Raw genomic sequence first — 18,136 nt, forward strand, 5'->3', positions numbered from 1 at the left:
TGTAAACACATTAACATATTATATTCTGATAGATTCATTATATCTTGCGAAGTTTTGACAGAAAGTATTTTCGAAAACTTTATTTAATTAGGAAAAATGATTAGATGGGTTGGTTGATATTGCTTCCTCAAAGTATCTAATGCTTTACAATGGAAATTATAACGATACTCGTCCCCAATGTTTTTAGAAGTACATAGCTGGCACGTTCTCTCGTCCCATGGAATATTATACCAGCGGCCCGTCCCAATAGGTAAATTATGATTACATGTTCTAAATTTCAACAGTGGCAGTGAAATACGTTTTGGGAGAAAGAGATATTCGTCAAAAATAGGAAAAGGCTTTAGATGTTGATAGTAAATTCCCTTGGGGCTAGAAATAATGTCAGTGTGCCAGTTTTGGATAAACTGATCCTTAAGAATATAATCAACTTTTGCGTCCAGCCTCTGGGGTGTCCAAGTTGATGGATTTTCAAAAACATAAGATAGTCCAGTAGAGTCTAATATATTTTTAAAGTGCTGTAGCCGGGGACTACATTTTTTATTTGTTCTTCTTTGGAATGATAGGTAATTGTAAATTAAGTTGGTAAGCTTAAAAAACACCTTCTTGGTAAGTTAGATTGTGCCGAAAGTTTAATAAACGTTTATATATCATAATTCTAATAGGGAATCTTCCTAGTTCCCCTTACAGCATGAAACCAGGGGCTGAATTTCTTAATCCTGTAATGAGTCTTAAAAAATTTAAATGAATTTTCTCAAGAATTTCAAAGTTTTCAAAAGACCACACTTCAGCCCCGTAGGTTAAGATAGGGGTGAGTGAGTGAGTTAATATTTAACGTCACATCGGCAATATTGCAGCCATATCGTGACGAGAACATACGTGACAAAAAGAATATATATCCATATTATGAAGGACCTGTCGACGAAGGACAGTAAAACCACTAGACTATCACAGTTATTATTACAACTAGTGTGGAAACTTAAAAAATAATAGTATCACTATTTGGACAGTACAATATAAAAACAGGCCATAGATCGCCAACAACAGAGGGTAGATCACCATACTAGGGGCCATGAGGACTTACAGTACCTCTGCTACCTGCATGGTCCCTAGCTGGATTTACACCATCCCTCAGCTGCTGGCGATTGTATGAAAAGTTAGCCGAAATTAAAAGAACATGAATGCTACGATTAAAATCCTGGTAGACTTAAATTTACTGTGAATGTTTGTGGATTTACGTACCCTCTCAGGAGGACAATAATTTTACAATACTTCAACCCCCTTTGAGGGTACTGCCACCAACGATTCAAGTTACTAATTCAAACTACCAATCATTAAAATGCATCTATTTACAAAACATAATTTTCAAAATTCCACCAAAAAATCAATTTCTTTTAAAAAACCAATGATTAAATGACAACTAACAGTGCTAAAAAGGTCCTTGATAGTTTTGACATTGCAAAAAGTTATCCCTTGTGATGGAGAATTCAACACAGTCAAGCAGAATATGCTTGACCGTGACTCTCTCATCACAAGGGATACAAAACGGAGGATCCTTACCTTTTAAAAGGTATACATATGTGTATCTTGTATGGCCAATACGACATCGTCGCAAAATGACTTCTTCAAATCTGGACTGACAACCCAAGTATGTATAACCAATGTAGGGTTTTATTTCATGTAGTTTATTTATACCTACTTGGGTGTCCCACTTCTTCTGCATCAGATCACGAGTGTAAGCTCTAATGCTAGCTTTGTAGTCAGAATAAGGAATAAGAAGTGGTGTCACAGATTTGTTGAGTGCTGCCTTAGCAGCAAGATCGGCCATTGCGTTACCGGAAATGCCTACGTGACTGGGTAACCAACAGAAGACGATGTCGTATTGGCCAGTAGCAAGATCATTATATAATTCAATAATTTCTATTAAAAGTGGATGTTTACAAGAAAGATTTTTAATAGCCTGAAAACCAGAAAGAGAGTCGGAATAGATTATATATTGTTTATGTTTATGGCGTCTTTGAATATATTTAAGAGCTGTTAATATGGCGTTAGCCTCAGCTGTAAAAATAGAACTGTTGTCTGGTAATCTAGAAGATATTGTTCTGGATCCAATGACAGTGGCACAAGCTACTGCGCCACCGTCCTTGGACCCATCTGTAAATACGGATTTATAACTACTATATTTATGTTTTAATTCATTATATTCTTGTTTATACTGTAATTCATTGGTTTCTGATTTTTTAAATGTGGTCAGTGTTAGGTCCACTTAGGGTCTAACCAACTGCCAAGGAGGAGAAGAGAGAAGACGGGAAGGAGCTATATTTTCCAGCTCAATGCCGGCAGCAGCAAGAAATGGTTTAATTCTGTGTCCTAGAGGTGGAACAACAGAAGATTTTTTCTTGTATAAATCCTCGTAAAGGGGATTGAAAACACAGTTATAGGCAGGGTTAGATTCATTAGAGTATAATTTAGTAATGTATTGTAAAGCTAACTTAATACGGCGCTGCTCAAGAGATGGTTCATCAGCCTCAACGTAGAGACTGTCAATAGGTGAAGTTCTGAAGGAACCAAGACAAAGTCTTAGACCTTGGTGATGGACAGAATCTAATAGTTTCAGGTTGCTTTTACAGGCTCCACCATATACGATTGAGTCATAATCAAGTTTTGAGCGGATGAGTGATCTATACAAGTGAAGGAGGGTAGTCTGATCCCCTCCCCACTTTGAATTAGAAACAACCTTTAATAAATCGAGTGCCTTCAAGCATTTGGTTTTAAGGGACTTAATATGGGGCAAAAAAGTCAAATGTGAATCAAAAACAAGTCCCAAGAACTTGGCCTCCTTTACGACTTTGATGGGAGTGCCATCTAGAGATAGTTCAGGGTCCTTATGTGGTTTATATTTTCTGCAAAAATGTATACAACTTGTTTTGGATTTAGAAAATTTAAAGCCGTTTTCAAGACACCATTTATTTATTTTGTTTAAACAAAGCTGCAGTTGCCGTTCAATGGTATGCATATTTTTCCCACGACAAGAAATATTAAAATCATCCACAAATAACGATCCATCAATTGAATCGTTTAAAACTTTTGATAAACTATATATCTTGATGCTAAAAAGTGTGACAGACAGAATACTGCCTTGTTGAACACCCTGATCCTGATTGTAATGATCAGACAGGGTAGAACCCACTCGAACTTGAAACTATCTGTCATTTAAAAAGTTGGCTATAAATTGAGGTAAACGACCTCGCAAGCCGAAGTCATGTAAGTCTCGTAAAATACCATATTTCCAGGTTGTGTCATATGCTTTTTCGAGATCAAAAAAGATAGACACAGCATGTTCTTTATTAATTAGTGCGTTTTTTACAAATGATTCTAAACGCACTAAGTGATCGACAGTACTTCTGTTTTTCCGGAAACCACACTGTATATCAGTTATAAGGTTATTTGTTTCCAAGTACCAAACAAGTCGATTATTTACCATGCGTTCCATGGTCTTGCAAACACAGCTAGTTAAAGAAATCGGACGATAATTAGATGGATCCGTATGATCACGTCCAGGTTTAGGTATTGGTACTACTATAGCGTCACGCCATGAAGAAGGAAATTTACCTGAAGTCCAAATATCATCAAAAATATATAAGAGCGTCTCTAAACAGGACGCCGGTAAGTGTTTAAGGAGTTGATAGTGTATGTTATCAGCTCCTGTAGCAGTGTCATGAGCTTGATCAAGAGCAGTATGGAGTTCATGAATAGAAAAAGTTTCATTATAATCTTCTCCATTATCAGAATTGAAATTAATAGTTTTCTTTTCTTCTTGTTTTTGATATTGCTGGAATTTTGATACATAATTTGAAGAGGAAGAATGTTTAGCAAGGGTTTCACCTAGTTTATTAGCAATATCTGATTTATCAATAAGGAATTGATCTCCCTGTTTAAGATGATGGACACTAGATTTAGTACCTTTACCTTTGATTTTCTGGACCATGTTCCATACCTTGGACATAGGTGTCCGAGAATTTATTTTGGATACATAATTTTGCCAAGATTGGCGTTTGTTCTGTTTAAAAGTACGCCGTGCTTTAGCATTTAAAATCTTAAATTTATTTAAATTATGCACCATAGGATGGCGACGGAAATAATGTTCTGCTTTTTTCCTTGCCTTCCTAGCTTGTTTGCACTCATCGTTGAACCATGGTTTTCTTATGTGTGGAACTACAGAGGACTTTGGTATACATTCATCAGCTATGGAATTCAGTTCATCAGAAAAACATTTAATAGCGTCGGGAACGTCAATAAAACTTTCCGGTGTAAGTTTCTCCGTACACAGTGTTTCATATAAAGCCCAGTTAGCCTTTTTAAAATTTCGTCTTGATGATGGAGGAACATCGGATGGAGTTACAGCTTTTAATACAGTAGGAAAATGGTCACTTCCACAGAGGTCATCGTGGACTGACCATTCGAATTCATTTAGTAGTTTAGAATTTGTCAATGACAAGTCGAGAGCAGAATAGGTCCCTGTACCAGGATGTAAATATGTGCTGGAACCATCATTATAAATACATAAATCATTGTCAGAACAAAAGTACTCCAACAAATTCCCTTTAGTGTTTATATTTACACTACCCCAGAGTGGGTTGTGCCCATTTAAATCTCCCATTATAATACAGGGTTTCGGAAGTTGGTCATAGAGAGCTTGCAGATCAGTTTTGGCAAACGTCGAAGATGGCGAAATATAGAGCGAGCATAGCCTAAACGCTACATGTAAAGTAAGTCTCACAGCAACAGCCTGCATATTAGTATTTAGTGAAACAGGGCTTTGAATAACGTTTTGTCTGACTAGAATGGATGATCCGCCAGTGGCCTTATCGCCCGGAGGGGAAAAACAATTTATTGGGGATCTACCCCGCACTTTTTTGGAGGGCGACAAGCTATGTGCCCTAGCATGCACGTTTTCAGAAAGGTCCATGTCCTCGAGAGACCCATATTTGTTAAAGAATTGTATTTTGTTCTGTGGCCCTTTAGGAGCTCTGCCACTTAGTTTTTTCATAGGATCTGGCCTTTTAGGTTTAGTTTTAACAGTTTCTGAAGATTTTGGAGTTGATTGAGAAGACTCATGATCAGAGGATGCTACTGATTGGATTTGAGACGAAAGTGACTCTGGCGTTTGAGTAGATATTGCAGGTGAAAAAATCAGAGGAGCATCTGATGTTATCCAAGTCAAGTCAGTTTGACAGCTTGCGGTTGATTTTATACTTGCTTCCGACGATGTTTTTGTAATGGAAGCATAGCTTTCTTTAGGTTCAGAACTTTGGACCAGTTTTTTGGCATCTGCAAAACTAATGTTTCGGGTGAATTTTAGTTTGTTGATCTCCATGTGATACTTCCAGACAGGACATTCTTTGGAAAACGATGAATGGGCACCAGTGCAGTTCGTACATTTCTTAACGTTACTGTCACAATCTTCCGTTGTATGTGTCTTTTCACCACAGTGGGCACAAACAACAGACAATGTGCAGTTATTAACCCCATGGCCGAACTTTTGGCATTTGAAACATCGAAGAGGGTTTGGAATGTACATTTCAACGTTGATGTTACAGTATCCTGCTTTCAATGATTTTGGAACATTTGGAGAAGAGAAAGAAAACAAATATGTATTTGTGTTGACCAAGGCGTTGCGTAGCGGTTCCCATGTACTTGTATAACAACTTGGGGAGGGGTTAACTATATTGGTACTCGCTCTATACACCCCCAACAGTACCACAGGTGACTCAGCTTGCCATCTAATTTGTGCTGGTTCAATCTGTCTAAATGCTGCCAAGAGGTGTAGGCCACACAACCAACCACACTGAAGTCTAACTACCCCTGGGAGCCGGATACCAAAGTAACCGTAGCGCTCCTTGTAATCAAGTATTACCTCCACTCCCGTTATGCCCTCCACTGAGCTAACCTTGTCCAGTGTCAGGCTTCTTCTGTTGCGCTGTTTCAGTAACAGAAACACTCAGTGTTGAATAATTCTGCTAAAAGTGATTTGTATTAGATGCTGAAACAGGACAGATAACCGAAAACAGAAATTCTGCGTTGTATGGCCTAACCGAGCACCTGTTACTTTGCAAACTTTGACGCCATGGATTTTCTACCAGACGCGACAGGGGTGTTTGGGGCATTGTTATATATAAATAAATATACATAAATATACATAAATTCTTTTTTCAAGAATGTTCTCGTCACGATATGGCTGCAATACTACCGATGTGACGTTAAATATTAACTCACTCACTCACGTATGTTACATCATGGATTATTCTTTCCTTATTATTACAATGACCTTGTACAAATGAGCTTATAATTATAAATGGACTTCGTCGTTGTGTGAACGGGCATTTGACTTTGCATTACCGAATTTTAAGTGACCAGCCTGGAGAAAGCTATAGATGAACAACTTCTTTATCAGTAATAATAATTTGCATATCCATAGAACATTACTCATTGTTCAAAACGCCAACTTCTAATTAGTGCCGCTACAGGAATTCAAACTGCTCGGTATTCAGTATTTAACAATTCACAACGAACTGATGCGAGAGTGCAATAAGCAGTAAGCTGCCGCCTTCAGAATGCACTACTGCTGTCCTTATGTGAGCAAAATCAAAACAAAATAGACTAAATCGACACAACAGGCTAAGATAACGGCACCGGGTGGTCAGCCTCTCTGCCATCAGTTCCCAGTTGCGCAAATCAATACTCATACTGTTGATCACTGGATTGTCTGGTCCAGACTCGATTATTTACAGACCACCCATGTAGCTGGAACATTGCTGTGTGCGGCGTAAAGCTAAACTTACTCACTCACTAGTTCAGCCATACCAGACAATTCGGTGATGAGCATCATTTGCATTGCAGTATTGGGATACGATAACATGCATGAGTCTAGTCAGCCGTTAGTCGCCTCTTACGACAAGCATCGGTTACTGAGGCCCACCTATAACCAGTCTTCACGGGTCATTGGACATTTTGATCTATGGATCATGCAAGACAATTTCCAGTCCCATTCCTACTATAAACCATAAAGGGATGACTCTTTATACTGGAGATTCTGAATGAAAGAATCACTGAAGCTGTGAATAAACGAATATTGCTGATACAGAAGTTTGAAAATATAGTATTTTATGTCAAGTCAATCTGTAAACTTATAATTCCAGAGAATACCTTTAACCCCAAGCTACACAAACCACACTGAAGACACCCGGTAATCTAAATCTACCAAAGTTAGCATGTATCTGACCTCTATAAACAGTATATCTGAGTGAGTGAGTTTATCTTAATGATGCACTCAGAAATATTGTACCTTTATGCCGGTGTTCCCTAACTAATCGAGTCTGGACCAGACAATCTAGTGGTCAACATCATGAGCATCGATCAATTATGTAAAGAAGTTTGACATTAATATATGAATATATAAGATGAAACATTTCCATATGCTACAGGCGAGCATTTTACCATGTTCAGTGAATAAAGAAATCATTATCGAATAGCCAAAGGGATTAATGGGCGCAGATTATGAAATATTCCTTTTCCTCCAGCAATATATGATGGAAGGGCCAACACAAATCAGTTGGAATTAAGCAGCATTGGTAATGAGTGAGTGAGTTTAGTTTTACGCCGCACTCAGCAGTATTTAGGGTATGTGGTCTGTGAATAATCGAGTCTTGACTAGACAGGCAAGTGATGCATGTGGTCTCACCTTCACTCAGCAGAACATGGGTACCTTGTGGGATAAGGCACGTGCCTATTGACCTTCTAACGTCTCACACTCAGCTGAGACTATCCATGGTAATATTGTGTTGTCGATGTATCGCGATAAATGGCCAATATTATGTCAACAGTCACACACCTCTGTTTCCGCCAGTGAGAAGTTTTTAATCTGTTATCTGAACGTACCCGAAACAAGAAACCTTTTAAGATTTCTGCTTTAGTAAATTGACGGAGTTCTGAGTGGAGTGGGAGAGAGAGAGAGAGAGAGAGAGAGAGAGAGAGAGAGAGAGAGAGAGAGAGAGAGAGAGAGAGAGAGCTACATGGCAGCAGAATTGGGCTTGACATTGTTTACCTCTGAGCCCAGTCTTTAACACTTTAACCTCTGGGCTGTCGGGTCATTTCACGTAGTAATAGACAGCTAGTAATAAACACTTCGTTAGAACTGACAGCAGTAGAAAGTTCATCACTGTTTCCCCTTTCTACGTCCCCACAGACAGCTCAACTAACGGTTGATAATGCAGTGACGTGTTTAAAGAATAGCCAACTAGCCTCCATAACAGTAACTTGTTTGAAGTACATCTCCACTGACAAATAACATGATTTATTCACACCCTGATACACATGACTCCGCTGATGCTTGATTTCGAACTTACTGTGGGAGAATTAACGGACACAATCTGTCGTTCATGAGTTAATGCCTGAGAGTTCTTTTAATCACCCTACTCCATAGACTTTCTTCTCCCAATTTATGCAACTCAGCAAATGACCAAGGGTGTTAGAGAGAATCAGAAATGGTGAGTGCTGCCCGTGTAAGAGGCTACCAACAGATCGGGTGGACTCGCTGACTTGAGTGACACATGTCATCGTATCCCACTAGGTGTAGATCGGGGCCCATGTCCTCAATCACTGGATTATCTGGTCCAGACGATAATTTGCCGAGAGGCGTAATATTGCACATTGCGGCGTTAGCAAACAAACAAGCGATCAGGTATACTGTAATGGAAGAGATGACAGATTGTGTCAATATTGCAACTAAAAGGGGATGCATACATATATATCTAACGATAATTATATTTGTAATTTTATTATTACCTTGCTACTCCTTTGTCATTATGAATGCACAGAATAAAGCTGTCTATCACACTGGCTTATTTCTGCATGACATCTATAAAGGTATCTATGCTGCAACTAGTTTTAACTGATGGGTGTATTGATAAAACTGCTTAAATATCGAAATCATCACACATTCGTCTCTTGCGATGACATATTAAATTTTATTAAAAGAGTGAGTGAGTGAGTTAATATTTAACGTCACATCGGCAATATTTTAGCCATATCGTGACGGGAACAAAACACTGAAAACGAATATATGTGTGTTATAAAACCTGTCGACAAAAGACAGTAAAACAACTACAGTATCACAATTTGAATTAAAACTAGCATGGAAAGTTAAAACTAATATCAATATTTAGACAATACAATATAAAAACAGGCTATAGATTGCTAACAACAGAAAGTAGATCACCATACTAGGGACCATGGGGACTTACAGTACGTTTGCTACCTGCATGGACCCTAGTTGGATTTACACCATCCCTTCAGCTGCTGGTGAGTGTACGAAATGCTAGCCAAAATTAAAACAACAGGAATACTACGATTAAAATCCTGGTAGACTTACATTTAATATCAATGTTTTTGGACTTACGTACCCTCTCAAAAGGACAATAATTTTACAATACTTCAACCCCCTTTGAGGGTACAGCCACCAACAATTCAAGTTACAAATTCAAACTACCAATCATTAAAATACATCTATTTGCAGAAACACACTATTCAAAATTCAACCAAAAAATCAATTTCTTTTAAAAAACCTATAATCAAATGGGAATTAACGATGGTAACAAGATCCTTCATTGTTTTAACTGTAACATACTGATTCCTTGTAATGGAGAATTCAACACAGTCAAGCAGAATATGCTGGACTGTGATTCTCATCACAAGGGATACAAAATGGAGGATCCTCACCTTTCAATAGGTATGCATGAGTATATCTAGTATGGCCAATACGACATCGTCGTAAAATAACTTCTTCAAATCTGGACTGACAACCCAAGTAGGTATAACCGATATTAGGTTTTATCTCATGCAATTTACTTATACGCACTTGGGTGTCCCACTTCTTCTATCAGATCACGGATATAAGATCTAATGGTGGCGTTGTAATCACTGTCAGGAATACGCAGTGGTGTCACAGATTTGTTGAGTGCTGCTTTAGCAGCAAAGTCAGCCAATGTGTTAACTGAGATCCTTACATGGCTGGGTAACCAACAGTAGACGATGTCGTATTTGCCAGTTGCAAGATCATTATACAGTTCAATAATTTCTATTAAAAGTGGATGTTTACAGGAAATATTTTTAATAGCCTGAAGGCAAAAAAGAAAATCGGAATAGATTATATCTTATTTGCGTTTGGGATGTCTTTGAATATATTTGAGAGCTGTTAATATGGCGTTAGCTTCTGCTGTAAAAATAGAACTATTATCTGGTAATCTTGAAGATGTTGTGGATCCAATGACAGCTGCACAAGCCACTGCGCCACCGTCCTTGGATCCATCTGTAAATAAGGGTTTGTAATTGCTACATTTATGTTTTAATCGATGATATTCTTGTTTATATTGTAATTCATTTGTTTCTGATTTTTTAAATGATGTTAATGTTAGGTCCACTTGTGGCCTAACAAATGGCCAAGGAGGAGAAGAAAGAAGACGGGAAGGCGATATACTTTCCAGCTCAATACCGACCGAAGAATTAAATGGTTTAAGTCTGTGCCCAAGAGGTGGAACAAGAGAAGACTTTTCGTTAAACAAATCCTCATAAAGGGGATTGAACACACAGTTTTAGTCAGGGTTAGATTCATTAGAATATATTTTAGTAACATATTGTAAAGACAATTTTATAGGACTTTGAGTAAGAGATAGTTCATCGGCATCAACGTAGAGAGTATCAATAGGTGAAGTCCTGAAAGATCCAAGACAAAGTCTTAAGCCTTGATGGTGGACAGAATCAAGAAGTTTAAGGTTGCTTTTGCAGGCTCTACCATATACGATGGAGCCATAATCGAGTTTCGAACGGACAAGTGATCGATATAGGTGTAAGAGGGTTGCTTGATCACCTCCCCACTTTGAATTGGAAACAACTTTCAACAAGTCAAGAGCCTTCAGGCATTTAGTTTTAAGGGACTTAATAAGAGGCAGAAATATTAAATGGGAGTCACAGATTAGGCCAAGGACTTGGCCTCCTTTACAACTTTGATGGGAGTGCCTTCTAGAGATAGTTCAGGGTCCTTATGTGGTTTATATTTTCTGCAAAAATGTAAACAATTAGTTTTGGATTTAGAAAATTTAAAGCCGTTTTCAAGACACCATTTATTTCTTTTGTTTAAACAAAGCTGCAGCTGCCGTTCAATAGTATGCATATTTGTCCCACGACAAGAAATATTAAAATCATCCACAAATAACGATCCATCAATTGAATCGTTTCAAACTTTTGATAAACTATTTATCTTTATGATAAAAAGTGTGACAGACAAAATACTGCCTTGTGGAACACCCTGATCCTGATTATAATGATCAGACAGGGTAGAACCAACCCGAACTTCAAACTGTCTTTCATTTATAAAGTTGGCTATAAATTGAGGTCCCGTGTGGACCCGGGACAGAATGTTTCCACAGCACCCCATTGCTTGTCGTAAGAGGCGACTAAATTGGGCAACCTGTTTGCCGTGGGTTGCGTCCCGTGTCGGTGGAAGAAGGAATCCTGGTGGTTGAGGGCAATAGGGGCCTGGAACCGTGTTCCTGTTGCCTAACACACCACTTTGGCCCTGACTTCACCTAGACGGGTGGTAGAACTGGCCCGCTTCTATCAATCGGCTGGTCACGCTATGCCCTGCGCATGGACATGTTGACAATATATATCCCTTACATTGTATTTTGACACTGAATATTGAGGGTATTCTATTGTAAATAACAATTGCCTAGAGTCCTATGCCAGAAGGCGGTGGCTCATGGGCCAATCTGGTGATATTGACCCCTGAATTCTATGTTTCTTGAGAAATGTGTCATGGGCCAAACCAACCTGGCATATGTTCTTTTAGATATCATGGCTATTCATGTCTTTATTCACCGGAGTATAACACCTCTGTAGCCTCTGTGGCACAGGCTGGTTTCCACTGTAATGTCGTCCTTGTTGACACTCGATTGCGGGTGGGGAGCAGAGTTGTCAAATGTATTTATCCCATCATGTCACTCCACATTCACTCTGGTTCTGCAAAAGCTAACAAACGTCGACATGTTGATTCTGATGATGAAATATCGACTGAAAAATCTGATTCTTGGCCTAGGTTTATCGTTGTTGCTTCTGCTGACGGTACCCCACAGAAACTCAACCCAGTTGCTATCTCCAAGGGTATTGAAGGTGCTTGCGGAGAAGTGAAAAATGTCACCTGCCTTCGAAATGGTTCATTTTCAGTTGAATGTGCTCCGAGGCAACAATCTGTCAATCTCCTCGGTGTTAAGCAGTTTGTTAATACACAGGTTGTCGTATCAGTGCACAGAACATTGAACTCAAGTAGAGGAATCGTTCGAGATCGGGCGAAATGTCTTTCGTTTATGAGTGAGGAGGAAATTGTAGCTGAACTGAAAACCCAAGGTGTTACAGCTGTGAAGCGTTTTACCAAAAAGCAAGACAACACTATAATACAGACAAATACCTACCTGTTTACATTTAACTGTCCGACCTTTCCAAAGTCTATTAAAGCTGGTTACTTCAACATTGCAGTGGACGCATACGTGCCTAATCCATTCAGATGTTACAAATGTCAAAGGTTTGGGCATGGTGCGAAGTCTTGTCAGGCAAAGAGTTCTGTTTGCTACGGTTGTGGTGGCACTCATGAAAGTTCTGAATGCACAAATGAATCATACAGTTGTGTCAACTGTGACGGGGAGCATGCAGCCTCATCTAAATCTTGCCCTGTCTTTGAACAAGAATCCAAAATACTGAAAATTAAACATACAAACGATGTTTCTTATCACGAAGCAAAACGGTTAGTTTCTGTTTCATCTCAGACTTCGTCTATTACTTACTCAGCTGTAGTTTCTTCTCCTCCTCTACCTGTTGTCAAACCTTCCAGAGTTTCTACTCAATGCCAAACGTCGATCAGTTGGGTGAATGATGATCAGATCATTCTGGAACAAGTTTCTTCTGAAGCAGACACATCGGTAACCGAAACACAAACAGATGTCCAACTGACACAACACTCAGAATCAGACAATGTTACAAGAGAAACTCCCTCGCAATTGTCGAAGACAGAAAAGAAACAAATGAGAAGACAGGCTAGGGCCATACAAAACTTGGAAGTGCATTCTTCTCCCCCAGGCCCTAACGCCATATTAACAGCTCTCAAATGTATTCAAAGACACCCGAAACGTAAACAGTATATAATATATTCCGACTCTCTTTCTTGCCTTCAGGCTATTAAATATATTTCTTGTAAACATCCACTTTTAATTGAAATTATTGAACTGTATAATACTCTTGCTATTGGCCAATACGACATCGTCTTTTGTTGGTTACCCAGTCACGTAGGTAATTCTGGGAATGTGATGGCTGATCTTGCTGCCAAGGCAGCACTCAACAAATCTGTGACACCACTTCTTCTTCCATATTCAGATTTTAAAGCTTGCATTAGAACGTATATCCGTGCAGAAGAAGTGGGACACTCAAGTAGGTATCAATAAATTACATGAAATAAAACTGTATATAGGCCACACCTACTTGGGTTGTCAGTCCAGATTTGAGGAGGTCATCATGCGACGATGTTGTATTGGCCACACAAGATATACACATAAGTATTTGCTTAAAGGTGAGGATCCTCCGTTTTGTATCCCTTGTGATGGAAGAATCACAGTCAAGCATATCCTGCTTGACTGTGTCGAGCATTCCATCACATGGGACCAGTATTTTAATCCACCAACTCTGAAGGATCTTTTTAATAACACAAGCTCTCATGTAATCATTGCAATTTTAAAAGAATTAGATTTATTGACAGAATTGTAAATAGATAAATAGTTTGTTATTGGAATTTTAAATTTGTAACTGTGCTTGTTAGTGGCTGTATCATCAAAGGGGGTTGAAGTACTGCAAAACTATTGTCCCCCTGAGAGGGTACGTAAGTCCACAAACATTCAATGTAAATTCAAACTTTCACGTTTTTAATCGTAGCATAAGTGTCGTTTTATTTGCATGGCTAGATTTCCCAAATTCCTGATGGCTGAGGGGATGATGTAAATCCAGCTAGGGTCCATGCAGGTAGCAAAGGTACTGTAAGTCCCCATGGTCCCTAGTATGGTGATCTACTTTCAGTTGTTAGCAATCTATAGCCCATTTTTATATTGTATTGTCCTCTATAGATAAACTGTTTTAGGTATAGTTACTAGTTTTATATTCTCATCTGTGATATTCTAGTTGTTTTACTGTCCTTCGTTGACAGGTTTTATAATATATATATATATATATATATATATATATATATATATATATATATATATATATATATATATATATATATATATATATATATATATGTATATATGTATATATATATATATATATAAAATTTCAGTATTAAATGTTCTCGTCACGATATGGCTGAGATATTGCCGATGTGACGTTAAATATTAACTCACCCACTCACTCTAAATCCAAAACTAATTGCATACATTTTTGCAGAAAATATAAACCACATAAGGAACTATCTCTAGATGATCAAGTCCCTTAAAACTAAATGCCTGAAGGCTCTTGACTTGTTGAAAGTCGTTTCCAATTCAAAGTGGGGAGGGGATCAAGCAACCGTCTTACACCTGTAACGATCACTCGTACGTTCGAAACTCGATTATGGCTCCATCGTATATGGTGGAGCCTGCAAAAGCAACCTTAAACTTCTTGATTCTGTCCACCATCAAGCTTTAACACTTTGTCTGGGATCTTTCAGAACTTCACCTATTGACAGTCTCTACGTTGAGGCCGATGAACCATCTCTTACTCAACGTCATATAAAATTGTCTTTACAATACATTACTAAATTATATTCTAATGAATCAAACCCTGCCTATAACTGTGTGTTCAATCCCCTTTATGAGGATTTGTATAACAAAAAGTCTTCTCTTGTTCCACCTCTTGGGCACAGAATTAAACCATTTATTTCTTCTGCTGGTATTGAGCTGGAAAGTATATTGCCTTCCCGTCTTCTTTCTTCTCCTCCTTGGCAGTTGGTTAGGCCACAAGTTGACCTACCATTAACATCATTTAAAAAATCAGAAACAAATGACTTACAATATAAACAAGAATATCATCAATTAAAACATAAATATAGCAATTACAAACCCTTATTTACAGATGGGTCCAAGGGCGGTGGCGCTGTGGCTTGTGCCACTGTCATTGGATCTAGAACAATATCTTCTAGATTACCAGATAATAGTTTTATTTTTACAGCTGAAGCTAACGCCATATTAACAGCTCTTAAATATATCCAAAGACACCCTAAACGTAAACAATATATAATCTATTCTGATTCTCTGTCTTGCCTTCAGGCTATTAAAAATATATCTTGCAAACATCCACTTTTAATAGAAATTATTGAATTGTATAATGATCTTGCTACTGGCCAATACGACATCGTCTTCTGTTGGTTACCCAGCCATGTAGGCATTTCTGGTAACACATTGGCTGACCTTGCTGCGAAAGCAGCAGTCCATAAATCTGTGACACCACTTCTTGTTCCTTATAGTGATTACAAAGCCACCATTAGATCTTATATCCGTGATCTGATGCAAAGGACGTGGGACACCCAAGTGGGTTTCAATAAATTACATGAGATAAAACCTTATATTGGTTATACCCACTTGGGCTGTCAGTCCAGATTTGAAGAGGTTATTTTACGACGATGTCGTATTGGCCACACTAGATATACGCATGCGTACCTGTTAAAAGGTGAGGATCCTCCATTTTGTATCCCTTATGATGAGAGAGTCACGGTCAAGCATATTCTGCTTGACTGTGTTGAATTCTCCATCACAAGGAGTAAGTATTTCACAGTTAAATCAATGAAGGATCTTTTTTACCAGCGTTCATTCTCATTTAATTATAGGCTTTTTAAAAGAACTTGAGTTTTTGGTTGAATTTTGAATAATATGTTTCTGCGAATAGATGTATTTTAATGACTGGAAATTTGAATTAGTAACTTGAATTGTTGGTGGCTGTACCCTCAAAGGGGGTTGAACCACCGTAAAATAATTGTCCTCCTGAGAGGGTACATAAGTCCCAAAACATTTGAAGTAAATTTCAGTTTTCCAACTTTTAATCATGTGTTTTCACTTTATGGCAGAATTTGTCTCAATTGCGAACAGCTGAAGGGACGATGTAAATCCAACTAGGGTCCATGCAGGAAGCAAATGTACTATAAGTCCCCATGGTCCTTAGTATGGTGATCTACCTTCAGTTGTTGGCAACCTATAGCTCATTTTTATATTGTACTCTCCTCTATAGATACATTGTTTTAGGTCTCTTCACTAGTTTTACCTTCTACTCTGTGATATTCTAGTTAGTTTTAGTGTCGTTCGTTGATAGGGTTTTGCAATATATGCGCTATCAATGCATTTGTATTTTCATAATTAGTCATTGTCGTCACGATATGGCGGCAATATTGCCGATGTGACGTTAAATATTAACTCACTCACTCACTCATCACAACGTCTGATGACAGATACTATGTTCCAAACATATACATTTAAACATTTATGGATTTGTTGTTTTGACATTTGTAAGACATGTAACGCATGATTTGGATGATTATTTCATAGATCGTAACATAAGAATCATCGTATTTGCACAATCCCTACAGTCTCTATACACAAAATTAGATGGAGATGATTGAGCGAACAATATTAATGTGAGCCATAATTAGTAGAAATGTCAGTCAATGATATGTAACATATAAACATCTTACTACACTTCAGTGACTACATGTCACTTCAGAGCAACAGATTGCTTGTTCATAAGGAAATAGGATAAGTGTGAACTGCTGAATTTGTGTTGGGGGTGATTATTCAAGTAAGAAATTGATGACAACTTCCTTTTTAATAATTTGCATTATAATAATCCTTCTTGGCATTAAGGTTTATATGTTGATTGATTTTTGTGTCATATAGATTTTCAGACACGTGCAAAAAGCATGAAAACCCCAGGTTTCAACTATACTCACCTTGGAATAGACTTCACCATTTGTGAGTGATGAAGAAGATACCAATTTATTGCTCTCGATCCCATTTACCTGGGAATCCAGTAAAGTGAGGACGTACAGGTCTGCACAGGACTCATCCACAATTTACAAGGCCATCATGAAGGCCAGGATGAGGCACCCAAACCATAATGACAGAGGGATATCCGCCCAACGATGCCCCTGAGTGGGCTTAATTTGTGTTTATTTTCAAATAGACCTATATTTATTTTGAAATACACTTTTATTTGTTTTCAGAGTTCTTTATTACATTTTCTTATTGTATTGTATTGCAAGCTGTGTGTTATTATATGGTTAGCAATAGTAGTGACTGACTTTGGTGTGTTTGTCTCTGTCAGTGTGAGGATGACTGTAAATGGATGCAAGTGAATGTTAGCCATCGCATGTTTTTGGAAACATTTTTGTTATACATGTTGATCTGTTAATTAGTGCTATATCTTTTGTAACTCAAGGGAAACCTGTTGGAAAGAGGGTAACGGATACCGTACGGAAACCCTTAGAAAGTGGGTAATTGGAAGTTTCCGTTATTGTGAAAGCTCAGTGTAAACGAACAGAAACTCACTGGATTCTAAGTGGAAACTTAAGTTTCAGTCCACTTTCCATCAGCCTGTCAACGAAGGACAGTAAAACCAACTAGAATATCACATAAAATGTAAAACTAGTGTTCAGATCTAAAACAGTTCAACTATAGAGGACAATACAATATGAAAATGGGCTATAGATTGCCAACAACTGAAGGTAGATCACCACACTAACGACCACGGGGACTTACATAACTTTTGCTACCTACATGGACCCTAGCGAATGCGATACGAAGTCTCTTTGATGTTGTCATCTTTTCAAAGAATGTGTTGATGTTGCCTGTTATCCGAAGGACACGTTTGTGCATCACGGCAGGAAATGTCACAAACATGTTGTTCTGCGTCTATTATAATAACTATCATTTGTTTTGTTTTTTTACTGGATCAATTTAAATCTACATCTGTAATGTTCTGTATATCCTTGTTAACAGGTCTTGGTATAGGTTAATGTATC

The 18,136-nt window shown here is 38.1% G+C and overlaps 1 protein-coding gene across 1 annotated transcript in view; it reads right to left on the reverse strand.

The window, feature by feature from the left end:
- Positions 1–17,681: 17,681 nt before the first annotated feature.
- The window catches only part of LOC137259444 (serine/threonine-protein phosphatase 6 regulatory ankyrin repeat subunit B-like), an 89,969-nt gene continuing 89,514 nt past the window's right edge, over positions 17,682–18,136 (reverse strand). The window contains exon 3 of the mRNA XM_067797100.1: positions 17,682–17,708. Within this exon, the coding sequence (XP_067653201.1) occupies positions 17,682–17,708 (27 nt within the window). The remainder of the gene's footprint in view (positions 17,709–18,136) is intronic.

The sequence above is a fragment of the Haliotis asinina genome, chromosome 13, assembly GCF_037392515.1.
Source record: "Haliotis asinina isolate JCU_RB_2024 chromosome 13, JCU_Hal_asi_v2, whole genome shotgun sequence".
NCBI classification, from domain to species: Eukaryota; Metazoa; Mollusca; class Gastropoda; order Lepetellida; family Haliotidae; genus Haliotis; species Haliotis asinina.